Here is a 27,959-nt window from a genome sequence, read left to right as displayed (position 1 = left end):
AAGTGTGTGTGTGTGTGTGTGTGTGTGTGTGTGTGTGTGTGTGTGTGTGTGTGTGTGTGTGTGTGTGTGTATGTACGTACATACTGTGGTAGTACTAGGATATGAACCCAGGTTTTTGCACTTGCCAGGAGCACTTTTTTGCTTTATGATTTTTTTGCTCATGACTTTTACAAAAAAACAACTTGAACTTGATCCTCCTGATCTCCATCTCTCAAGTAGCTGGGATTACAGGTGTGAGCAAATGGACCAGAATCAAGATAATTTTTTAAAATAAGAACTAAAAACATCAATTCAATTAGGAAACTCCAGTTTGTGTCATCTATTATGAAATTAAAATCATCAGGACTGATTTTAAATCATCAGATTGATTTTAAAATTACTTGAGAATAGAAAACAATTACTGACCTAGGTCTCAAAGGAATGCTCCTAGTGTTGACCTTCATACATTTCTTAAGGGTGCTCCAAATGCATATAGTTTTTAAAAAAATAACTAAGGATTAATCAAAACCAAGCAATAAGCAAGACTCTTTGCTCATATTATTGTCCCATTTATCTAGAAGCTGTGCTGTTCAGCTTACGCATTCAAGAAGTACAGAAGAGCCATGATTTCTCACTATTGTAACACAGAGTTTATGAGACCAATTCCAAAAATTGTCTAAACAGAGCTAGCCTGCCAGGGTCTAACTTACTGTCTTGCAAACAACACTCATTATTCTGTTACAAAGGTCAAAACTATTAACTATTCAACTTGGCTTTCTTTCTATTACTCATTGCATCAGAAGAGCAGAACATCTCATTCTCCTTTCAGATATAAAACATCCATTTCTTTGGTAGGGAAGTACAGACTAACAAGTATACTTACTTCTCAAGAAGAAATTGGACATTCATTTCTACCTTCCCTTTTCTTTTCACAGGAGGTAAAGAAACTGCTACAAAAAGCATTAAATGAAAGATTAAAAGATACTAAAAGTAAAACCGAGTAGGCAAAAGGAATATTTAGACACTTGATCAACTTGAACTGCTTTACTCATCTGCTCTCTCCAACCCCTTAGCACAGACTCTGGAGCACATGACATTGCACTTCATATGAGTGGATAAATTTTACATAAGCCCAAACAATAAAATAAGCTACAACAAGATCCTGTAAGGGAAAAATTAAGTCAACACTGCTAATATACCAATATGGAGATACCACTGGGAACTCTGCCATCCCATCATCCTCAAAGTAGAGCTGGTAATATTGTTACTGAACAGCATGAAGTAAGAACTCCCATGGAGACACCTAGAGGCAGCAAGAACACAGTTAGCAACATGCAGCAGGTTGATACTTACAACATCCAGATAGCCATGGCTGCCATGAGTTTATTCTATAAAGCCTCGAGCTGTATTGAAAGTTCCAAAGTGCCTATAAGTATGCATGATTACCGGCGGTGTGTCTAGGATACTGCTTTGTAGGGAACGAACACAGTCAAAGCATCATGGGAGTGGAAACTCAGAGAGTTTGCAGGCACCCCCAAAAGTCACCTCAATAAAACCTGATCTAGAGCTCCCCAGAGAAAAGCCTAGGACGCAGAGAAAAATCAATGCAGAGAAAATGTCCAAAGGAGAGCACAAGTCAGGAGTATGGTTACTGTGGATTATGTGTTGAAGCTGCGCAAAAAATGCTAGATTTAGAAGAAACCTTATGAAGACTATCTTCCTGGGTATCCTTCCTGAATCAACTGTTAGTTGGCAGATGTTCTGATTTTAAAAAATATCCAGGCCAGGCACTGGTTATTCATGCCTGGAATCCTAGTTATTCAGGCTGAGAGCTGAAGATTGTGGTTCAAAGCCAGACCAGGCAGATGAAGACTCCTTTTGTCCAACTAGCCAGCAAAAAAAGCTGGAAATGGAGCTGGTGGCTCAAGTGGTAAGCACTAGCCTTGAGCAAAATAACTAGGGACAGGGCTCAGACTCTGTGATCAAGCCCTGGTACCAGCACAGAACCAAACAAACACTAAAGAAAAACATCCAAAGATGATGTTTCTGAGACTTTCTTGGTAATTCCCCCTCAGGCAGCCAATGCCCACCGTAAGCTTAGGCATTTCTACTAGCTTTCTCCCAAATCATCCTTTTAATCATCCCTAACTCCACTTTGCATAGTACATAATTAAAAGAATGTAACAATTACATATAGGTAAGTACTGTTGCTTTTGTCATGCCCAAGTGCTTCTAAAAGATTTGAAATTCTGTCCTATCCCAAATAACACAGTGCTGATGAAAAAATCCAATGAGACCGGTCAAATTAATCAGTAACAACCGTTAACTTCCCTCTCCTTGTAATTATTGGTCTCATGGTGGATGTGTTGACCTACCCACTTGGATCAAATACAAAAAATACACATCATGGTCCCAGCACTCTACCTTCTGGGTAGTGTAGCTAGTGTAAGGCACTCTACTGCTTTAACTTCTAACATTGTGAGTTATTCCCATCTAAAGTCTAAGCTCAGTGACTCCTACAGCATCCTATGTTATTCCATTGGGAATTCTGGAACTCAACAGAACTTTGGCAACTTGGCCAGTGTTGGGAATACAACCTCACAGTTCCGCATTCTGGAATCACACTCAGAACTCCAAGCACCCATGACTGCTTCATGACACCCAGTAACACTAAACTTCAAGTGTTTTGCTTCTGACGACTTCTCCAGATCAAAGGTTGACAAATGTTTTCCCATACTCGGGAATCACTCATCTTGAGGGAAGTTTGAGTCACTTGAGCCCAACCAAACATAGTGTCTATTATATCAGTGGTGAATTTTTAAAAGCTACTATGAAAGGAATTCAACTGATGGGATCCAATAGACAGAATTCCTTCCATTATGATCTCTTAAGGCAAAACAGTGGATCCATAATTGGTTTTTAAACAGAACTTTCTAGTTGGACATTTAGTTGTTTGTTGCTAGATAATTTAAATGTTTTACCTGTCTGGGTACACAATAGATACATAATGTAGGATTCAAAATGTGTCCATTGAGAAAAGTGTCATACTGTTTATTGTACTTTTTCAGGTCAAATTTATCTTTTCCAGATATTTTTATTTTTATTGTAAAAATGATGTACTGAGATTTACCAAATATTTTGATTGGGACAATAAGGCGTCCTGTCCATGCATGCAGCATGACCTGGGCCAAGGAAAGGCCTTTGGACTTGATCGAACTGTGCACACACATGTGAAGACTTTACACCTCTTCCAACTCAGAGGATACAAGACAAAGATTTGGTTGGATCTCAACTAGAATCTATTATAATTCAATTTCTTCTAAGTATGTACAGACTTAATCAATGGATAAACCAGTTTTCTGTGCAAATTCAGCTTATTTCATGATCATGTCTTTTCTTTTTTGTCAGTCGTGGGGCTTGAACTCTGGGCCTGGGCACCTACCCTCAGCTCTTCAGCTCAAGTCTCGCACTCTACCATTTGAGCCACAAGCCACTTCCAGTTTTCTGAGTGGTTTATTGGAGATAAGAGTCGCATGGACTTTCCTGCTTGGGCTGGCTTTGAACTGTGATCCTCAAATTCCAGCCTCCTGAGTAGCTAGGATTACAGACGTGAGCCACCAGCACCCAGTGATCATATCCTTTTGAGGAGGGCAGTACCAGGGCTTGAAATCGGGCCTCATACTTTTGCTCAGCTTTCTTGTTCACAGATGTATCCTACTACTTGAGTCACACCTCCAGCCCAGCATTTTGCTGGTTCATTAGAGATATTGTTTAATGAACTTTGTTGTGCATTGGCTGGCTTTGAATCATGATTCTTCATATCTTAGCACCTTAATAGCTAGCTAGGATGACAGGCATGAGCTACTGATCACCATCATAAACCTATCCTTTGTAAAGCATCTAAAAACTGTTTTTCATTTTTCTCTAGCGTTATAGTCTTCCCTAGAAAAAGAAAGATGTCTTAAACAACACTTCTTTGTCAAGCATGATCATGAGGAGCAAATATCATATTCTAACTACACATCAGGCTTTATGTTGGGCACATGGTAAGTGTGATTTCGTTGACAACTCTTCAAAATATTTATGAGGTAGGATTTATTTCTACTTTGCAGTTAAGGACACTGGGACACTAATTTTCTTCAGGCCATAAGGTTAGCAGAAATCCATCTAAATCCAGGCTTAAACTCCAGTTTAAATCTTCCTTCACAGGAAGATTTCCATTTCCCCCAGAATTCTACAAGTTGTTGACTGCTGGCTATTCTTATCTGTTTTTCTGCCTGTTAATTGGCTCTTCTTTTGAATATTTGCCAGGAGATGCTAAACATAACCAGCACATTGATTAAATTCTTCCATACATGTGTTTGTTTTATTTTTTTATAGTTTTACTTAAGCAATTGACTATTGTTTAGATATATTGTTTGTCTTGCATCAAAAAGAATGGAATGTTCCCTACAACAGTTTCATCAAAACTAACACAGTGTACCACTGTGTTATCAGTTTCTCTTTCTTTTCTTCTTTTTTTTCTTTTGCCCATCCTGAGGCTTGAACTCAGGGCCTGGGCACTGTCCCTGAGCCTCTTTGTATTCAAAGCTAGCACTCTACCAGTTGAGCCACATCACCTCTTCAGATTTTCTGTGGTTTATTGGGGATGAGTCTTTTGGACTTTCCTGCTTGGGCTGGCTTTGAACCATGATCCTCAGATCTCAGCCTCCTGAGTAGCTAGGATTACAGGCATGATCCATGAGTGCCTGGCTCAGTTGTTTCTTTATTGGTAAAGAATGTGTGTGTGTGTGTGTGTCTGTGTGTATGTATGTTCATGTCATTTACAAAAAATTCCCATGTACTTGATTTTCACTAAGTCTTCTACTGCACAGGAATCACCAGCTCTAGGGGAACTCACAGTTCAACATCTGCGGTGAAAGATCCATTTAGTGGCTATGAGGCCTAAGTAAAGCTTCACTTGGAAAGCAAAGAGGTTTTGGCTCTCTGAGAAGGTCCATCTAGTATGGCCACAGTACAAATTGACTAAGAGGTAACAATGATAATAAAATACTGGGAGATGTACCTCTTGGAAAAGGTAGAGGTGTGTTTCAGGCTTATTGTGGCATCTAGCACTTTGGGGAATATCACCCTATGAGATCCAATCCCGAACTGTCCTTGAAAGACGTCAGAGTTAGTGTGCTGTGTCTAATGTGAATGATGATGCAATACTCCACACTCGTTTCCCTTTGCAAACACGGGGATGGTTCTCTCTCAGGCTTTGTGGAGGTGGAATCGTGAGCACAAGACATCCAAAGGCATTACAAATTCTTCTTCTGTTTGAGAAATTAGAACCCTTCCCACCCCCTTCCCTTTCCCCATAGTTTTGTAGCATCAGCAAAACCAGCATCCCAAACAAGCATGCCTCACACAGGGAGCCAGGGAAGGAGAGGGGACGGAGAGCAGGTGTTCAGCTGTGTGGTGAAAGGCCCATTTAAACATTCAACAACGGTGAGAGGGGAGCATGTAGTACAACGGCCACTGCCATGGCTGGTGAAACCAGCTCTTCTCCATTCAGTGTAAACCCAGCCCCTGAAAGAAGGCACAGAATGAAGCAGGTTTCCATAAACCTACTGCATTGTTTACTTTCAATCTTATTTAAAGAATCATGCTTTTCAGGAAAAAAAAATAATCGAAACAAGCACTTGCCATGCAACCAGCACTGCTTCCATGTCAAACACCCCATGAGCTTTTAACCATTAGCGACAAGAAACAGGCAAAAGCAGCTCTCACATTGCAAGAACTAATTCATTCTCTTTCATAACTCTTTTGAAAAGCAAATGGAGATGTAAAAGCTCCAGTGGGGGGCGGGGAGGGGGAGGAGAGAAACATGCAAGATGCATTTGTGTCTAGACTTTGCCAAGAAAATCAGGGAATTTAAGTGCACAAAAAAATCAAAATATCTTGCTAAACTAGAAATTCAAATCAAGGTTTTTCTTTTTATATAAAAAAAGCCAGCTTCCTATGTGAATGCTTCCAGTCTTTAGAATTTTGTGTTTATGCAGTCAGCGGAGAGTAACTGTCACTGTACATTTGCGATGTACATGCTTTCTATATGGCGAGTAGCAACAGCACAGGAAAATTACACAAATAAAAAATTGCTTTTCAGGCATTCTTTCCCCTTAAAATAGTACACATTCCTGTCAAGTGCTTCACAGACAGGCTATTGGATGGAGCACACTAGGATATCTTCAGGGTCCCCACAGAAAACCTTAAAACTGGGTTGGGTCAAGGAAGCAGTAAAGGAAGTACAGGTGATGGCTGGGTGTCAGCAAACAATGGCTGCGAGCAACACACAGAGCAGGAAAAGACGTGGAGGAAAGCCCACGGCTGTCTGTACAATATAGACAGATTTTTTTTCAAATGTTAATTTTCAAATGAATGCCGCTATTATGCGGCTACAGAAAGGAAGGCATAACCAGGCTGCGCTGAACTCCCCCTTTTACACTCAAGGCATAAAGAGGAGTAAGGGATGGGTAAAGTCAATTCTTTGTGCTGCTACTCAATCAATCACACTCAGTTCTACTCAATGGCATGGCCAATCCATAGCCCACTCAGCAGTTGATAGGTATCACGCTAGAAGAACACTTGGAGCTCTTTCCCAAGGAAAGGGCAAAGCTCCCAAAGGAGCATGGTTTTCTTCCATAGGTTTTCATCCAATAACTGAACAGCAGTTTATAGGAAATGTCCAGGGCCTGAAAATAAGTGAAGACATTACTTTATTGTGAAAATTCCGATTCTCCCACAGGAAATCATTTCTTTCAAAAACTGAACCCTAAAATCCTATTAGAGGGATCCCAGGCTCTCTAGTCTGGACTTACCAGGATTACCATTACATTCAGCAAGGAATAAATATGTTCTTCAAGTGTTACAGCCCACGCTTACAATCTGTCAAAATGTAGAGGCAAGGAGTTGTTCTGTGTTCCTGACTGTATACATCTATCACTAAGCTATCACTCTTCCCACAGACAGGGAAAAAAGTCAACAATGAAATAGAAAAGCTAAAAATAAGTAACTCAGTAATTGCTCAAAAAAGCTATAATGCTGGGCACAGGGTTAAATGTATATCCCCTCCCCCACCCCCAACCACCCTTTTTTAATGACTGCTAATTTAAAATAATTGGAATTAAGAGCTCAGATCTAGGAATCAAGACAATAAACATGCACTGCATAAATATGTAAAAGTCACTCATAAGTAAAAGTCTAGGCTCATAATCATACAAGATCAGTGTTCTGGATAAGTAGCATGTGCCCAGAATGCAAGTTGTGACTGATATATGTCACTGCAAATGCCATAAAAAATGGCGGCGGCAGCAACTGGCACTTGCAATACTAAAAAAAAAAAAAGTGTCATTCCCTATGAGCAGAAATTATCTCTTCACTCACAGGTGTTCACACACTCATTTCAAAGAGTCAATCAAATCAATATTTATTAAAAACCTACTGTGTGCCATTTACTATGCTCTAACAATTGACAGAAAAGATTGCACAAAATGGGTGTGGTTTACATGCAAAAGAACATTCAAAATATATGCATGAGTGTATCTTGTCAATGTTAGAAAAGGGTAACCCAAAAAAATATCAGATGCAAGAAAAATTAATAAATCCATTAACTTACATATATTACTTTTTGCTTTCTTATCAGTCTTTAAATTTTTTATTAGTTGAGAAAGAGTGTAAAAACCTTAAAGGTTACAAGTTTGAAATCTTACATCTCAAAAGGATACAAGTCTTACAAAGATAGTTTTTAAACTGTTTCCAGTTCCAAAGTGATTCATCTCATCAAGTCGCATAGAAACCATAATATAGATCTGAGACAAATTTATTTCAGAAGCACAAATTGATAATATTGACTTTTTGTTGTTCAGGTACTAGGGTAGGAACTCAGAGTCTTAGCACTGTCCCTTAACTTCTTTTGCTTAAGGCTCGCACTCTATCACTTGAGCCACAACTGTACTTTTTATGTGATTAATTGGAGATGAGTTTTGTGGGTTTTCCTGCCTTTTCAAACTGCCATCCTCAGAACTCAGCCTTCTTGGGATTGGAGATGTGGCTCACTTGGTAGAATGCTAGCCAATGAGCGAAAGCACCAGTTACCAAGTTGGAGTCCCAGTCTTAGACCAAAAAAAAAGGAAGAAGAAAGAATTTAGCCTCCTGATTATCTAGGTATGCAGGTGTGAGCCACTGGCACACAGCAATATTGACTTTTAGGTAAACGGAATTGAATAAAGAGAAAAATGTGAAGTAAAGGACTATAGATTATATTTACATCTTTCCACAAGACTCAGCATCTGATCCTATTCTGTATTTTTTGTACTCAGACATCTCTGACTCATACACCTAAGTGATTGCAAATCGTAACATTTAACAGCTCCCTTGCAATCACAGGTTACTCTCCAAGCAAACAGAGACAGCAGGGAAAGCTTTATCCCACAGTGTGAACCAAAACTCAATAATCTATTAGCACAAATTATCTCATTGTCAGTAGTCTCAATTTAAAGTAATATTTCCCATATTGTACACTCAGCTGTGTGTCTCTTTTTTTATTGTAATGTGTAAAACCAAATTAAGTCCTTGAGAAACCCAAAGCTCCCACTCAGAATGTCCTAGGGTTTTTATTGGAAAGCCCAAGAAGCCTGCCATGATATAAGACATAGTCAGCAGCCAGCCATGCCCGGGATTCAGATAGACACAGCACACAAATGCTGGTTGGCACACCTAGGATTCCAGCAAAGTATGCCATCTGCAGATCTGCTGGCCTTTGATTTCCTTCATTTCCTCCCAGTGATCCTGCTCCTCTTCTCCACTGCTGTTCTGGCCCAGAGCAACCCAGCCAATCATCTCTTTCCGCTTCATCGCACGCCTGTTATAAATGGAAATCATCAAGGTGACATCAGAAAGCTGGAAGAGGGCCACCTGGAAAACAAAGGTCTCCTTGTACACGGGATTGGGCTGACCACGTCGAATGGACGTCTTGCAGCGGGACATCTCTTGGCCCACAGAGTTAAGAAGAAAGAGTTTTCCATATGTATCTATGGACAGAAAGAAGAAGAGAGAGAGGAAGGTGAGAGAAAACATCAGTGCTCTCTGTTTTCTTATTTTAGAGGTACTATTTATGTACATGGGCTGCAACTTTCCCCTTCCAACATACTCATCAGTGTCTTTAAGCTCTGTCCGTACTGTTGGACCAACACATCTTTCTGGAACTATTTAAGAGAAGGGACTAAGCCAGCTACCAGTGGCTCCTGACTGTAATCCTAGCTACTCAAGAGGCTGATATCTGAGGACTGTGGTTCAAAGTCAGCCCAGACTGGAAAATCTGTAAGACTCACCTCCAGTTGATCACCAAAAAGCTGGAAATGGAGCTGTGGCTCAATTGCTAGAGCATTAGCCTTGAATTAAATAAAGCTAAGAGACAGTAAGACTTGAGTTCACGCCCTGGTACTGGGGTGGGGGTGAGGGGATGGATTGCTACGTTAGCATTTCATGCAGCTCACAGTCTGGCATGAACACAGAACCCGCATTTGCCTATATGCCAGGGTGTCTGTGGACATGCATGGATCTTCATCCACAATTTATTTATAAAACAAGGTAGACATGAATACTTTTCTCTCTTTTCCATGATCAGATGACTGCTTGATACTAGTGTTCAAACAAGTCTCTCACTTCCTACACGTTCCATGGACCATCTCATGTATGATTTCCCACTTCTCCTTCACCTTTCCTTTTTGTGCATGCTCCCCAATCCCTGGTATCTCAACAGATAACCACCTTCCCATAACTTCTATTAATTAGTCTGTTGAGTTTGGACATCAGTTTCCCTAGGAATCTTTGATGACCTGGTTTCTATCATTTCAGCACATACCACCCTTAAAGCATTCCCTGACTCACCTGTAAAGACTGCCCACTTTCCAGTCGTAGAGAGAGAGAGAGTGCTTTGATTACTGGTCCCCTCAACACAAAACTCACCTATCACTTAATATTTATTGGGAGGAGTATACAAGATTAGTCAGGCAACTCAACTTTCTTCTTTTTTTTCTTCTGGTCTTAAGTTTTCAAACTTACAAACTCATTTTATAACCCTTGTATCAGAAGACTGTGCATTTTTAATTTTTAAATGCAATTTTGAGTCCTCATTTAGATGTGTACTATCCTTTAAAAAAATCTAAATGTGCCAGGTGTTGTGGATCACTCCTGTAATCCTAGCTACTCAGGAGGCTAAATTATGGTGATCATGATTTAAAACCAGAAACAAAGGACTGCCCATTCATTTTGTCATATCATTGCTAAACGACTCCATGTTCTTGACCACATATATGATATATATGCATGCAATAGAGGGAAGCTAGGAGGAGGACAGAATCAGTGAGAAATGGGAAAACAAACAACAGAGGAGCCCATCAGCTGCACTGGACATAGATGAAAATGAACTAAGCAACCCAAAGACAGCGATGGAAAGGGAGGAATGAGAGGGAAAGAGAGAAAAGCCTACACTAAGCAAAAAGAAAGAAAGGTACACATCACCTGATGTAGAAGAAATAATTGTATTTTCAAAGCTCATAGAATTCCCAAACCATGATAATGACAATTTTCCTTGTGAAGGTTAAAATGTGTTTGTGACTTTAACTAAGTATCACTACTCCACAATACTGTGAAATTTATGCAATCACCTAATCTCAACCAAAAAAGAAAAAGCTAAGAGAGAGTATAAGGCCCTAAGTTCAAGCTCCAATATCAGCACAAAAAGCAAAAATAGACAGATGGATACATAACTTTCAAAAAAATAAAAAGAAAGAAAGCTGGGGTTAATAACTCCTTACTCATGTCTATATCTTGTGTTGTTTCAGAGGAAATATTATTTATGAAGACCTATGCTAAGCTTTCTGGTAGGCTATATACATATAACAATTAAATAGTACATATTCAAAAAAAAAAAAAACAGCCTGAGCAGAAAAGTTTGTGACATTCTTATCTCAAATTAACCACCAAAATGCCAGAAGCAGAGATGTGGCTTAAATGGTAAAATGCCAGCCTTGAGCTCAAAAACTAAGGGACAGCTCCAAGGGCTTGAGTTTAAGCCTCAGTATAAGAACATACACACACACACACACACACACACACACACACACACACACACACACACACACACACACACATACACATACACACACACACACACACACACACACATCTAAATGTCAAGATATTTCCCCATCATTCTGTATGTTCTGTTCGCTGGAGGCTGAAAGTTGATTAGTATTTACAGCTCACTTCCCCACCTAACCACCAGTCAAACTTTTTAAGTACAAAGCCAGATCTCTGTAATTTACTGTTCCCTCCAAGAGCATTGTAAGGTAGGAAACAAATTACAACCTGTGGTTTTCTTTGTATGTTGATCTTTTTCTATTCCAGTTTGATGTGTTATTTTATGCACTTATCTGCTGAGAAACACAAGGTGTGAAATTACACTTCAGGTGTGAAAACACTTCTCTGTCTCAGAAACAGGGCTCTCCACTCTTCAAACTGTTCCACGGGAAAAGCTGTCAGAAAACTGACAATGGGGAGTGTGCCTGCCTTACCTCCGAGATCCAGCTACTCTTTCCTGCGGGAGGAGTTCAATCCAGGTGCCAACTGACTGTGGCAGTTCTGCTGTCAAGCCAGAAAGAATTGAGTTCATTTTGCAAACTAAGTCATGCTCATTTCATTAGGAGCAGTTTCAAGCCTTCTCCTGTCACAAGATCATTTTCTCAGGCTGACAAAGACCAGTTACTATGAACCACTATTACAGAGGTTGGATCACATATGGAAGAACAAGAGGGGAAATAATTTTAGAAATAATCCGGTCCTGACCAACGGAAGGAAAATGTGTTAGATTGTCCAGTTCCAAAGGAAAGTTTTCATCAACACTGGCAAGTTGACCACTTCTTAATGTTCAGAGCTGGGATTGTATCCAAGAAATCTTACTATTAAGGAATATCTGGGGAAGGTGACTGGGTTTTTTTGGGGGGAGGGAGGGTGCTCAGTGCTGACTCTGAAGAAAGTACCAGTAAAACTGACAGATAAAGAGTTCAAGTGTATCCAACTTAAATGAGTGTTGACTTAACTCTCCAGAAATTGATCATAGTGGCTATAAAATAGTACTGAGCAGTATTTTATTTTCTGATGACAATTCGGAGAGCTTGAGAGCATCTTTACTAATATGGAGCCATTGCCTGAAGGTTGAATGGGCTCATGGTCCCTTTGGCAGTCCTGTCAATGGCTTTATTGGTATATATTAAAATGCTTACAATGGTGTACAAACCCCAATTTAACATAGCACCAACTAAGTCATTCATAACTCAGAGGCATTTTTTTCAAAGAAACAATATAGGGCTCAGTAGTTCATCACTGAACAAAAATCTTGCCATTCACAGCATAAGGTCCTGCCAATGGAACTATAGAGTAGGGTCAGAGTCCCCATGAATCTCTGCAATACAAGGCAAAGAAATGTAATATGACCATTTAGCCAACCTTCCCTTTTGACTTATTAATACTTACAAAGTATTGCAAACATACAAGAGAATGGAGAGGGGCTGGGAAGATGGCTCAGTGGTAGAGCGCTTGCCTTGTATGCCTTGGGCCCTGGGTTCGATTCCTCAGCACCACATAAGCAAAATGAAAAAAGCTGGAAGTGGTGCTGTGGCTCAAGTGGTAGAGTGCTAGCCTTGAGCTGAAGAGCTGAGGGGCAGCGCCCAGGCCCAGAGTTCAGGCCCCACGACTGGACACCCCCTCCCCCAAAAAAGAGAGAGAATGGAGAATAATCTCATCCATACCAACTTGAGATCATTAGCATTGTTGTCCAATGTTTAAGAAATAAGTGTCACAACTGAAGATCATTGAGCATTCTACAATATGTTCAACTTCTACCTGTGTAGTTCATCTTATTAAAAATTTATTTTTCTTTCTTGTGCAATTTTAATTTATTACAAATTTGAAGGTTTGGTCTTTTTTTTTGGTTGCTTGTTTGGCATATTTCTGAACCCTTATTATATAAGTCAATATAAATGAAGATATCCAAAATATATTCAACAGTATTCTATGTATTAAAAAAATTAAGGTCAGGCACCAGTGGATTATGATCCTCTATTTGTGCTTTCCCACATGGCTAGGATGGAAGGCATAAGCCACATCACCCAATTATTGTTTATAGTTGTTTCTATAGTAAAAATATGTAACCTTTTTGTGGAATCATGTTTATCCAGTGTGTTTCTTTTCAGTTGATGCTATTATTAGTGTCTCATAGTTTCTTCTACATATCTTAGGAACTGTTTTTCTGATTTGATCTTTAATCCAGCTAGTCTTTACGTAGTAAGGGAAAAGATCTAATCAATTTTTATATGATAAGCACTATTCATTAAATAATAATTATCTCTCCCAACTGATTTGTATTGTTTAATCTATCAGATATCAAGGTTCAGGCCTGTAGGTCTTTCCATAAGCCTGATAATACAATTATTAGCATTTTATGGTATCTTCTTATCTACTATAATTAATCCCTCTATCATCTTTTCAAATCCTGTCCCAGCTATTTCAATCTTTTCTTGCTTTAACTGGATCTTGCAGGTAGACAAATTCTTTAAAAAACAAACAAAACAAAACAAATAACAACAAAAACCCAGTTGAGATTTTGACTGGGATTATACTTAGTAAATGAAATGATTTGAGAAAAGTTTTTGAAAATATTCACATTGATGAACATGGTATATCTATCAATTAGTTTCCTTTTGTGTTTTGCAAAAGGTGTTAGCACTTTTTCCTCCTATAACTTTCATACTCATCTGTTATTCATGTTAACTTTTATTATAATAGTAATGTTCTAAAAGTCTATCTTTTAATTATTGCTGATATATTTGAACACAGTTGCTTTTTAAATTTTTTGTAAGTTTTTTTTTTAACATTTTAAACATAGGTGATTATTCTGCGTGCTGGTGGCTCATCCCTCCATCTCAGGAGGCTGAGATCTGAGGGTTGTGGTTGGAAACCAGGGCAGCCAGGAAAATCAATCGCTTATTTCTAAATAAGACTCAAAAAGCTGGAAGTAGAACTGGGGCTCAAGTAGTAGAACACTAGTCTTGAGTGAGAAAACTAAAGATAGTGTCTAGGCCCTGAGTTCAAGTCCCAGAACTGGTACAGACTCATGTACACACACACACACACACACACAGATAATTAGACTTTTAAATTTGTATTTTATTGTAAGGGTGATGCTAGAGGGGATACAGTTACATAAGTTAGGTAATGAGTACATTTCATGTGGAACATTGTTACCCCTCCCTTGTTTTTTCCCACTTTCCCTCCCCTCCAACTCCTCCCTGCCCCAAGTTGTAAAGCTCATTTCCAACATAGTGTCTTGTGAGTATTGCTGTTGCATTGATTCACCCTTTGTCCTTTGTCTCACCATTTTGTTATTCCCCTACCTTTCCCCAAAGCAGATAAACTTATATAAGACACAGGGTACAGGAGATAAACCAAAGGGGACAGCAGGTGGGGGGCGGGGGATGGGGGAGACAAACAACAAAAGAAAAAAGAAATAACTTCATACAGAACATTAAAAAACAAAGAGAAAGAAACAAAACAAAATCCTCTTGTTTCCATTATCTTGGAGTTCATTTTGATTAGCATCATTTTATATGGTCATATGTACATAGCTATTGAGCTATTGTGATACTCTGCTAGGACTATCCTAGACATATCCTAATTATTACAAATGAGGGAAACCATGGGGTCTATGTTTCTTTCTGTCTGGCTTACTTCACTTAATATGATTTACCTGAATGATCACAAACAAGGCCACACTAAAGCTACTAGCACAACTATGTCCATTGCAGTATTATTTAGCATATATCTAAGATATGGGACCAACTCAGATGCCCCCCAGTAGATGAATGGATCAAGAAAATGTGGTATATATACACAATGGATTTCTATGGTTCCATCAGAAAGAATGACATCACTCCATTTGTAAGGAAATGGAAAGATAATCAGATTTTTCTATAAAGCATGGAAGTTTTGTTTCTTTCAAGTTCTAACCTTTTATTTTCTCTTTCTTTTGTTACTAAACTGCCTTGAACTATGGAGTTCAGAAAGTTCCCTTCTGTGCTAAGTAGGTATGAGTGAACTGATACACAATTCTGTTTCCACCTTCCTAAGACCTGTTCTATACTAAAAATGCATGAAGTCTTGAAAATAAATTCCCTAAATCCCTTTCCAATAAGTTTCTTCAGACTAATGAGATATACTTGCATGAGAGAGGAAAATGGAGAGAAAAGGAGCTAGAACTGTCTACAGCCAGCTGTGGTCATGTATGGAAGATTTTTGTCCACGGTGCTCAGATTCCTCATAGTACTCAGGCCTTCTTTGTACACTTAGATCATCCCCATGAAGCCTGAACTTCCTCATCTTTATTACTCAAGCTTTCAATGGCAAACTCAGTATTAAACAACTTCTGACACCTAATGTATTTTCTACTTTCCTGGTGATATCTGACTAGGAATAGTAATCTAGACTAAAATGCTGCCATCATTAAAGAATAAGAATGAGAAATGGCTTACAAGTTGGATTCCAGTTTATGAAGAAACTAATATCAGAAGATAAGGATGGATGAGATGCATATGTAATCCATACTATATGATGGTACACCTGCCATCTGCTGTAACTCAGAAGGGAATAACACATGCCTAATGATTTATTGCTCTAGGGAAACCAATTGGGGGAAAATTCTTGGAGTATTTGGAATTATTGGCTTAATTTGGGGTCAGTAGTAGGGAGTAAGCTTGGGAAAGAACTAACCAAATGTGCAAGGAAAAAGAAAACTACAATACAATAACTGATGTCTGATATGGGAAAGCCAAAGGATTCATGAAGTTGATGTCTATAGATTCTCTAAGCAATACATATAGACTATACATATTCTGAATGATTGGTTATAGTATTGTCTAATAGCATGACCTTAGCTTTTTATTTCTATACATACATTCAATTTTTGTAACACATGTGGTAAATATTTCATTATGATATTTAGCGTCTTTTTATAAATCTAAAAATAAATTGTTCACATAATAAAAAAAAGAGAAATACAGAAATTTGGACCTAAAAGTAATTTGAAACTGATTGCTTCCCAGACCTCCAAACAGTAAGATGGACTTTCACTTTGAGCAAGGAAGGCTGCCTGCTAAACCTCCCTAGGTGAATATTGCAGTAATTAATTCAGATTAAGTTGCAAAATAAGGGTGTGGCCTTCCAGGAGATTTGACTGAATTCTGACTTTGCAAAGTACTGTCTTCTTCAATCCACAACCTTCAACAACTCCTCCTCAAGCAACGAATGCCCCAGGCAATCCCCCCCCCCCCCAGGGCAACAATATACTATTTTTGGCTCAGGAAATGGAAAGAGCCTGTTGGTCTTAGAGCTTTAGAGGAAACTCCCAGGACTCCATCTGGACTGTGATAGGAAGAGAGCTTCAGCTCTGTTAAACCACTGAGAATGCAAAGTCTATTTGTTAAAGCATTCTAGCTTAGTCTACATCGACACATCGTCTACCACACATCTGCTAAGAGTTATTTTTATCACTAATGAATGGTGCATTTTATCAAAAGATTCTATTTGCATCTATAGAGATAATAATCTTTCCCACAAACCATTTTTATCAAAGGCTTCTATTTGCATTTATTGAAATAACCATGTTTTCTCATTAAGTAGTTAATATGTCAATTTGACTAGCAGATTTTCCAAATGCTAAATCATTCTTGCATTCCTAAGCTAAGCCCAACTTGTTGGCAAATAGTGGTTTTATTTTCCCCTTATATATTATAAAGGTAGATAAACCCAATATAAACTACGGAGTATGTGAGGGAAGGGGACAGGGAGCAATGGGAGAGAGGAATGGAAATAATCTAATCCTTTTCTGTTGGAGCACTAAGGATTGAATCCAGGGCTTTGTGCTTGGTAGACCAGCATTCCTACTGTTGAGTGATGTTTGCTGTCCTTTTGCTTTTTGGTGCTTTTTCAGATAGGATCACATTTTCCCCCCCAGGCCAGTCTGGCAACCTTGGTCTTCCTACTTTTGTTTCCCAATTATCTGGGATTACAGAAGTGCACTATCCCCTATCCCCCAACACAACAAATTTTGTATCTGTCTTTTATGAGCAATTTTTGTCCCTTTATATTTATTATGACTATTGGCACATTTTGATTTATATTTGCTATTTGGGTTAACAATAGTTATTCTGAATTCTCTATGCTTTTAAAATACATTATCCAGTTGAATTGAAACTCCTGTGTACAATTACTTCATGATAATTTATTATTTTCAAAATAAAAGATCTGTTTTCTATTGGATTGATTATGCTTTTTCTATTCTCACTAATGCTATTGGTTTGGAAGTTAGCTTAAAATTTTACCATGTAAACTTCATTTCCAAGATTAATCAGTTTCTCCACTTTTCTTTTTCTAACTTCTTCATTTTAATAGACTACTTTTTAGAGAGCATTTTTAGGCTTATAAAACAAATGAGCAGAAGGCACAGAGATCCTATAAGACCATGGCCCCCCATACATATACGTAAAGCCTCCTAATTGTTTTGAATAATTTTTCTTCATAGATGGCATCCATCTAAACAACCAGCTTTTACACCAGCTCTTATTCACAACCTGATTTCACAGTATCTTCTAAAATCTCTTGGATGTATTTTTCCCAATTAAAAAGAAATTTAGATACAGCTAACATAAACCTCATCATCTTTACTTGAAGTGTCCAGTTGAGTCTGATTAAATATGTTCATAATGTCATAGAGTCATAACTCTCACCTACCTCCAAACTCTTTTTCATCTTGTACAAACAGAAAATCTATCCACATCAAGCACCAACTTTCCATTTCTCTCTGCCCTGGTGACCTCTGGTGACCAATTACCATCCTACAGTCAGTCTCCATGATTTTTCTATTTAAGTGCCTCCAATAAGTGCAGTCTTGCAACATCTTTTTGCAACTGGCTTATTTTAATTCAGTTTAGTGTCCTCCATGTTTAAACAGTAGCATATGTCAGGTTTTCCTTCCTTTTTAAGGCTGACTATAAACCTTTGTATGTAGATCCATATTGTACTTATCCATTAACCCACCCGTGGATACTTAGGTTGTTTCCATCTGTTAACTCGTGTGAATTATGTGTGTCTGTGAACATGGTTGTACAAATAGCTCAAGAGCCTTTCAGTTCTTTTCATTGCTGACTCACAAAGGGAATAGCTTTAACATATGGTAATTTGATTTTTTTAATATAACAATGCTGCTTTTTTCAGCACCATTTTATATTCCCACTCTCAAAGCAGAAGAGTCTCATCTCAATATCTTTACTAACACTTATTTTGCATGTGATATGTGTGTGTGTGTGCATGCATGCACATGTGCACACACACGTTCAGGAACCGAAGCTTCAACTCAGGGTCTGAGTACTGTCACTTAGCCTTTTCTCTTTAGGCTGGTGCTCTACCACTTGAGCCACAGCTTCACTTTCAGCTTTTTGCTGGTTAATTGGAGGTAAGAGTCTAATGGATTTTCCTGTCCATGCTGGCTTTGAACTTCAACCTCAGCTCTCAGCCTCCTGACTAGTCCATTAGTGTGTGGTGGGGTTTTAAATATCTGTGAGGAATAATCCTACTATGATTATGATTTGTATTTCTTTGATAATTAGTGAAGTTGAACACATTTTCATATTCCTGCTAGCCATCTGTATGTCTTCTTTGGAGAAATGTATATTCAAGTTCTTTACAAATTCCAAAACCATATTGTTTAGAGGTTATTACTGAGTTTAAAGACTTCACTATATGTTCTGGGTAACAACATCATTTCAGATAGATGATTTATGTAGATTTCTCACATCTTCTGATTGCCTAGGGACTCTGTTGTTATCTTTAGATGAGCAAGTTTCTTAGCTTTCACCAAGTCAAGTTTCTCTACTTTTTATTTGGTTGCCTAGAACTTTGGCGTCATTGCCCAACTCAATATCATGATGATTTTGCTCTGTTTTCTTCAAAGAAGTTAATACTTTAGATCTTACACTTAGATTTTTGATTCATTTTAAGTTGATTTTGTACATAATGACAGATATGGTAAAAGGCAAAAGATTTAGACGATCTGAAGAGAAACTAGACAGATATGGATCCAACTTCATTCCCAGTAAACTTAAAACAAATATATTGAATGGTCTTGATGTCCTTGTCAAAAACAATCTGAGAAGAATGAGTGAGAATGATGAGAGTACCACTGATCAAGACATACTGTATTCATCAGCTGCTTTATTAAATGGCAACTCCTTAGAACAACTATTTAAAGATAATAAGATATTCTTAAAAATAATCATTTGATCACTGGTGAAACCTCTATTATCCTCTTTTTTTTTTTTTTTTTTTGGTCATGGGGCTTGAACTCTGGGCCTGGGCGCTGTCCCTCAGCTCTTCAGCTTAAGGCGAGCGCTCTACCACTTCAGCTATAGCTCCATTTCCTCTACTATCCTCTTATTTGTTTGTTTTTTATGTTTTTGAAATAGGGTCTCACTATGTAGCCCAGGCTGGTCCCACACCCATGAGAGTCCAACCTCTGGAATGCTAGGATCACAGGAGAGCATTACCATGCCTGGCTTTCTACCCTCTTCTCAAGCAAACGAAGACCTCAGAATTCTCTGGTTTTCATCTCCTCTTCCAATCCCTCATGTATCTGCCTGGACTTTATTTCCACTGTGCATTTTTCCTCCCAAGGTTAGTCATTTTTACTGCCATTCCTGTTTTTGTTGAATACAATCCATGTAGGCTTATGTTTATGTACATGTCTGCCAATTTCTTTGTTCATTATTTCTTCTTGTATCCCATTACTTCCTTCTAATTCCAATTTCTTTCTTTCTACATTATTTAGTACTTCATTCAGTGATGTGCCCTTTCAAGCTGTGTAGAAAGTAACTTTATCTTTCATTCACTCAGAGAAGAAGGAGCTGCTAAGTTGAATATTCATCTCTTAAGGTGTTGTTGTTGTTGTTATTGTTGCTGTTGGTGTTGTCCCATTTTCCTCTAGGTTTGGCCATTACCCTTGAGAGTCTGTTCTACTTCCACTGTAGGTCACTGGGTGTTCAAACATACCAGAAGCAATTCATATGCCATAGTAACTATCTTCTATTCTATTGTTCTTAAGATTTTCTGTCTAATTTGATCCTTGGGAGAATTAAATCAGTTGATGCAGATAAAGAATGGCCATATCTTATCACTTATCCCTTGATAAGTTAGTGCCACATCTACATCTTCAGACAAACTGGTCTGAATTTTGAATGGATGGTGGGTACTAGTAAACCGTCGTTAATTGACTGAACATTGGACCCAGGTTTTTAAAGTAGGTCCTATGTGCCATATGTGTTCATTTCCACTGGCTCCCCCCTCCTCCCCCACTTTTCCCCTGCACTCCATTTGTAGAGTACTCTTAGCACCCTGCTTGTTCTTCACAGGAAACATGAGGCAGCTTGCTTTGCTTTTTTGTTTTTCTTTCCTCTCGTCTCTGCTATTGTGAGTGCCTAACAAGGTTAATAGGCTGCTGCTGTTAAGTATTATCATTTGGGCTGTAATTATCACGTGTGGCTAATCGTGCACATGCTGAGAAGCTGGGAGCTGTGCTATTTCTAACTGGAGGGGACATCTTAATGATAGCTTTTGACAAGGACCATTATATGTGTGTATATATACACACGTGTACACAATGCAGCAACACATCGTAGCACGAGGCATAGTGAAGATGAAGATGGAGAGGGGAATGTGCCCGTAGAAGCTTTTTGTTTTAACAAAGCATGTGTATCTACCTTTCCCTTGTTAACCTCATTTAATAAAGGAATGAAATTCAGAGAGCTTTAATCAAATGCTGAGGCCAAGAGGGTGGCTGAGACTCGGGCTGTTACGTCATAACTGAATTGCTTTTTCATCAGAACAAAGTCGAAAGATAATCAGATGCTTCTAACTCTTTTTTGTTTTGTTTCACTTTTCCTAGACCAGAGTCTCACTATGTAGTTTAAGCTAGGCAACCTAGCCAGTCCTTGAACTCATGATCCACTTGCATCAGCCTGAGTGCTGGGATTATAGGTCTGTGCCACCATACCTAGCTAAATGGATCTAACTTATTGATAACATTTCCAAAAGCATTTCAGATGGCTACCAGACACCATAAACTACTTTTTCTCCTAGGCAATCATCCATATACAGAACCTGAGGACTATCCTTGCCCAACAGATTTGTAGACTAGTCTATTATCATCTTAATAACAATGACAACAACGTAGCTGAACACTGACTGCATGAACTAAATGAGATATTACCCTGAAAGGGACTGGAATGAGGGCACTTTGTTAGTTGGTATGGACTAAGATCAGTTAGTACTGCTGCCTCATTTAACTATTGTTTATGAATAGGCTTTATAAGCTAGTTTTAATAATTTTCAAATAGCCCACCTATATGATTCCAAACAACACTTTATAGACATTTTCACCACAACAATAGATAGATAGACACACAGATAGATAGATAGATAGATAGATAGATAGATAGATAGATAGATAGATGTAGGTAAGTATGTAGGTAGGTAGGTACATAGATACATAGATGCATAGCTCTATTTCTCTAAATTAGGAAAGGAATAGATGCCTTAGATTTTTCATGGATGGATGTGAATTAGGGAGTACCATGGAAGATATCCTCAACTATCCTTCCCAACATGAATCCAGAAGAATAATACCAATCCTGAAATATCCTAATGTTTGTTTTTAAGTGTGTTTCTAAGCCAGGTGCTGGTATCTCACACCTGTAATCCTAGCTATTCAGAGGCTGAATTCTGAGGATCAGGTTTGAAGCCAGCCTGGGCATGAAAGTGAGACTCTTATCTCTAGTAAACTACCAAAAAATCCAGAAGTGGAGATCTAACTCAAGTGGTAGAGTACTAGCCTTGAACACACTAGCACGCACACACATACATACACACAAGGGTATTTCTAACCATGGAGGCCCCTCTCTATAGTTAAGACTCCTAGATTGTTTTTCTAAATCCATTTAACCCAGCTGATTTTCTCCAGAACAGGCAAGCTTATTTTTCCCCTTATTTTAGAACTTCAATTCCCAAATACACATTCACCCGTCACCTTGAAGCTTTACTTTTGTTTATTGTCTCATATACATAACATCTATCCACCCATTTTAGAAATGATTAGCATTGCTAGTCATTCCTAAACATCATTTGGCATGCATTTCATTAACTATGGTTCAATATTTTATAGTTTTTTTTTTATTTTTAAAAAAGCAGCTTAAGGACTCAATCAAGAATGTTTTTATATTTTTATTTATTTATTTTTTTTGCTTATGTGGTGCTGAGGAATCGAACCCAGGGCCTCTGGCATGCAAGGCAAGCGCTCTACCACTGAGCCACCTTCCCAGCCCCAATATTTTATAGTTTTTAAGATTAAATTCACATATGATGAAATGCACAAAGCTTAGTAACATCCAACAAGTAGTTACAAACACATTCTTTCCTTTGTCCCACACTCCAATCAAGAGATAGACCATTTCTTTCACCCAAGAACATTCCCTCACATCCTGTCCAGTATGTCCTGGCACCCACATCATTCTGGAGGTGATCACTCACTCCTCTGTTTTTAACCCAATACTAATTAGTTCTGCTTGTTGTTGAACTTCATATCAACACAATCACATAATAGGCACTCAGTAAGATTTGAAACATTATGTAGTTGAAAACCTGAGTTCAATTTTTCTTCTTTTTATTGACTAAGAGTATGCCTTTACATGTTTATTTACTGTTCTATGGATTGGAACATCTGCCTTTACAATGAACAAAGCTGCTATGAATGCTCTTGTACATGGTACGAATGCAATGGCTTGATTCTTAGTACATGTTGAATTGTATAAGACACATCTAGGCCTCAAGTACCAGCATTTCACAGAGACAAGAAAACTTTTGTCTTCACTGCTGGGTTTGTGGTTTAATTAATAGCCTTACAACAGCATTGTTTTCTAATAACTTTTGGTTGAAGAAAGTACAGTATGTCAGTTAGGGTTTGGTCAAATTGCAACACTGTGTCGATGGCCAGTCTTGATGCCACCTGATGCCATTTAAACCCATTAAACCCATTTCCAAATTGGGACTTGCTTTCTTCTTCTGAAGTTTTAAATATTCATTCCAAGAATTTCCTCTTTGGTATATTTTATTCTAGATAGAATTTTAGAAACACACAATGGAACCAACCTGAACATCATAGCTTTTATGTACATTGTCACTGTCCACAAACTACATAGTTTGAAATGAAATCCATTTCATAGATAAAGAAACTGAGATCAAGAGAGTTTTAGAAACTGACAGCTTTATCAACAGCAGAACTTGAATTCACACCTCCGTTTGACAGTCTCAGTTTCTCACCACTCCGTTGTACTTCCCTATTTTGGCTGCTACCACTCAGCACACAAAGGACAGACTCCCACCTTGGACTTGAAAAGGCCCTATCTATGTGATCTTCATCATTCTCTGAATCTCTACCACTTTCCTACAATATCATTCAGACCTTGGCAAATCATAGGAGATTAGGAAAAGCTCTAAAGGGGAAGTTGTCAGTCCAGATCTTAATAAATATGGGGCTATTGTGAAAAACAATGCTGCATTTAGCAAGAGGCTCACTTATTTTTGCCTTCTAAATAGCTCTCACCTGGCTTTGAGCAATGACACAGAACATGGGTTAAGTACCTAATCAATTCTATTACCCAAGGTAATAACTTGCATTGATGGCTTTAATAGTTTACCTAACAAAATATTGACATCCAACAGACACTATGGTCTACAGAAAAGTGCCGGACAAAAATAATTAGGACCTTAAGTTCAGTTGTAGGAGCTGACCCTTTCCTTTCACTTACCTGACTCTTCCTGGCTTCTTCCACATGAGGCCAGGGATATTGATTATTTCAATCATACTACACTGTATTCATGTATCCATCCTTCTCACAATAAGATTTTGGGGTCTATGCTTCACAGGCCTCTGCCTCTTCCAGTCTACTCCCCATCATTCACATTCATCATAAGCTAGAAATTAACATGTGCCAGACTCTCTTGCAGCTAGCATTCTAGCTACAAATTACGTCCCTCAGACTAGCAGTATTTGCATGAAGTCTCTATGCCTTTGGTTTCAAGTATTTTTTTAATGATATGCAAAAGTTGAGCTAGTTTTCATTCAATGGTCAGTTTCCAACTATCTAGGCTAAGAGGCTTGATGAGGCAGTTGGTATCAGCAGTTAGCTGATGGTGCTTTCCTGATCCCTGGTTTACAATATGGGGACTATCTTGAGCTCTTCTTTCTAGGGTCACCATTTCACCAGGTAAAATTTTCCTTTGTTGCCGTAGATCTGGTTCCTTCACCACCATAACCATGAAATATTTCTTGTGTGCTCATTAGGCACTCTGTGTTAGGCACTCTGCTATACCCTTTACATAAGTCCTTTTACTTAAACCCCAAGATCTGGCTCAACAGTAGAGCTGGAAATTCCATCCCAGATCTACCTCCCTCCAAAAGGAGGGAGGACAAATGTCAAGTTGAGGGCCCAGAACAAATGATCAGATTTTAATTGTTCATACATACTGTGTTTCTGAAGTGACATCACTACTTTCTCTTAAACAACACAGATGCACAGGCCAGTCTATTTCATGTCAAGATGCAGCTAGCTATCAGAGAAACCTTCCTTCTAATTAAATAGAAAACCATTAAGAACCCCAGAGGTATTGCTTTGTGAAAATGTGCCTAAGCCATACCAAGACCATTTTTACTAGAAAAATTAAAGAATTAAGATGAAAGCAGGCATGGCTTTCAACTTGCCTCTGGAGGGACTAGAGCTGGGCCAGCAGACACGCACACACACATGCACTTACCAGGAGCTCGGTTGACAGCGAGGTTTCGGAAATGGCTGCCTTTGATCATTTCCACAGATAATCGGCCCGTTGTGGCATTGTAAGACAGCCCCACCAAGAGCTCTGGCGCCCCTCCATGAGACAGGGACTGCGTGGATGAAGCACTATCACTGTGAGAAACCGCAGATGGGCTGAGCGAAGACTCTCCACTCTGGAGGGGAAGAACACAAAGAATCCATTGGCCCATGCCACATTCCTCTCTTAGAGAGAAAGCCGATATTATGTTTGGTGAAATTGTGACCCAATCTCGATGACTGCCAAAGATTACTAATGGGCACTCGGTGTGAATGACAATGTACTGCAGAATACAGCCATGGGTGAGAGCCCTGCATTATTAGCTGACATATTTATTCCAAGAGCTGTCTCCATTCAATACTTTCTCTCTCAAGACAATCAGACAAAGATGTGATTACTAGTGTAAATCAAATCTCCTCAGATCCATGGAGAGCTCATAATAAATTTAATACATTCTGAAATTCCCTCTTGTGTGATTTGTGCCTGAGTGTTTCTATGGAGCCCATCCACTCCAGGCTCGAGTTTTGTTTCGGTTCTCTGCACCCTTTTAATGAATGTGGCAAAACAGGAGGCATTTTGTCTCAGCAATCAAAGGAATGACCTCTAGACATGGATCAGCACAGAACATTTGCCCCAAGTTCTCCTTCTCAAGGTTATTAGGTAAATGCCAGATGCTAAATGTTGTCTCCTGAGGAAATCAATTGCATTAAAAATGAGCACTTTCTCAACCATTTTCCTAAAGGAGCCAACACAGAAAAAGCTGTATATTTCAGTGACCCAGCAGGCAACAGGTGAATACAGGAGAGAGCTCATGCTTGCTGTCATATTTATTTGTGGGTATGCTTCTACTGAGTACCGCCTTTTGCACCAGGAACAGGGGCAGGAAAACAAACCAGAAGGGGGTGCTGATTCTTACTGAGTGCTGCTGTGCACATTGCCCAGGTGAGGTAAGCTAGCCAGTCTCCCCAACAAACCTCCCCCACCACAAGCAAGTACAATGGGCTTTGCTTAAACCTTTCTTTTTACTATCTGAAAAAATTTCCTAAAATGTCTTATCAGGAAGCCAGCAAATAAAGGCTATAAAAGACACCACCAGATGCAGCGGCTGCCGTCTGAAATCCTCGCTACTTGAGAGGTAGGCATCAGGGGTGGTGGTGCAGGGTGAGCCTGGCATAAAGATTCATGAAATTCCTTCTCAATTGATTGCTGGGCACGGTAGTACACACCTATCATCCCAGTGGCAAAGGGAAGCACAAATAGAATCATAGTCCAGGCCAGTCCAGGCATAAAGCAAGACCCTATCTTGAAAATAAACAACACCAAAAAGGTTCATCAGAGTGGCTCAAGTGGTAGAGTGCTTGCTTAGCCAACATGAGGCCCCGAATTCAAACTGCAGTACCACATAAAAGGGGAGGGAGGCCATCAGATATTCTGGACATTGATAGAGGCAGTGTCTTTCTAATCAAATCATGGACATCTCTTCAGGGCCAGAAACTGGAATACATCTTTAAATTATGGGACTAGGTGGGACTGACATGTGACAAGGCTCTGCTGTTTAGAAGATGAACTTCTTTCTTCCTTCTAGGGGAGGGTTACCCCCACCATTGTACTTCTATAGACTCTTCTGTGGTGGCACCTGTCACTGTACTGCCTGTCTAACCCATTAAATTCTGAATCTGTATCCAGTTCTTGTACCCTGGTGCATAGGTACTGTGGCTTATAAACCTCCCAGTCCTAAGTGCATAGCCTCATTTGGGCATATAATGGTGCTCAACAATAGCTGATGAATAGAAGAAATGCTACCTTCAATGTCTCATCACACTGGTCCCTTCATTCCCTTCCATCTGTGTCCCCTCCACAATGCCCAGGATCTGGGGGTAAGAAATGTGGGTGTTCCTAGTCCTGAGCTTTACAGTGTAGCACTTTTTAAAATTTCCCATGGCTTCTATCTGCCATGATTTCAGACATACTTCTGCCAGAGCTTAAGAAAAAGAGGGATCTGAATGTAGATGAGACATGACCTGGATGCAAAGGCAGAGCAGGCAGGCTACCATCAGGAGGCGATTTCTGTAATCCAGTAAAGAACCAGGTGCTGGTTGTATTTGAACACTGAGCCAATAAGATATCAGCTGAAAAACAGAGAAGTCACAGATGAATTCTAAAAGTTTGGCCCTTGCCACCAGAAGGATGAACTTGTCTCTAGAGAAGTCGTGGAAGATAGAAGCTGGGATAGACGCATCTTTAAGAATTCAGTGGGTGTCTTTCTGCTTCCTTTGTCCTTCCTCAAATAACATAAGCCCCTCTCCACCCGATGGCTACCAGGGCCACTTCCTCAACTTCTCAGCTGCTCCATGATACCAGTCTTGTCCCTTCCATTGCTTAATCTCTGTGTTGTACCACCTTGCCATCCTTTCTTCACAAACAGCAACCCCTCAGATCCTCTTTCCTCGACTACTGCAGTTTGCCCATTATCACCCATCTCCACCAGGAATGTTGGAGGTTAGCTGCTTGATTTATTTCTATGTCCACTTGGCCTTTATGGCACTTTTGAATGGAAGACTGACTGGCAATAACTTCATCTTTGCGTGTGGTTTGATGAAAGGTGATCTTCACCTTAGATGACGTTAAGCCTAGGGCAAGAGTGGGACTGCTGCCCATCATGTAGACAAAATAGCTCTAGTGCCTCTCTTTAAAACACAGGAGCAAAGCTGGGTGCTGGGGGCTCACAGCTGGGATCCTAGCTACTCAGGGGGCTTAGATCTGAGGATCACAGATCGATGCCAGCTCAGGCAGGAAAGTCTGAGAGACTCTGATCTCCAATTAACCATTAAAAAAGCTGGAAACAAAGCTGTGGCTCCAAGTGGTAGGGTGCTCACCTTGAGCACAAAGTGCTCAGGCCCTGAGTTCAAGCC

The 27,959-nt window shown here is 39.3% G+C and overlaps 1 protein-coding gene across 1 annotated transcript in view; it reads right to left on the bottom strand.

Moving 5' to 3' along the window:
• Positions 1–8,208: 8,208 nt before the first annotated feature.
• Positions 8,209–27,959, bottom strand: part of Syt16 (synaptotagmin 16) — a 229,663-nt gene continuing 209,912 nt past the window's right edge. Inside the window, exons 6-7 of the mRNA XM_042682567.1 lie at positions 24,994–25,183; positions 8,209–9,050 (exon numbers count right to left, since the gene is read on the bottom strand). Of these exons, the coding sequence (XP_042538501.1) occupies positions 8,737–9,050; positions 24,994–25,183 (504 nt within the window). The 3' untranslated portion in view covers positions 8,209–8,736. The remainder of the gene's footprint in view (positions 9,051–24,993; positions 25,184–27,959) is intronic.

The sequence above is a fragment of the Dipodomys spectabilis genome, unplaced genomic scaffold (genome assembly GCF_019054845.1).
Source record: "Dipodomys spectabilis isolate Male_0828 unplaced genomic scaffold, ASM1905484v1 ptg000073l, whole genome shotgun sequence".
In the NCBI taxonomy this organism is placed as follows: Eukaryota; Metazoa; Chordata; class Mammalia; order Rodentia; family Heteromyidae; genus Dipodomys; species Dipodomys spectabilis.
The sequence above is the reverse complement of the archived record's forward strand: the minus strand, read 5'-3'. Positions and strand labels throughout refer to the sequence as shown.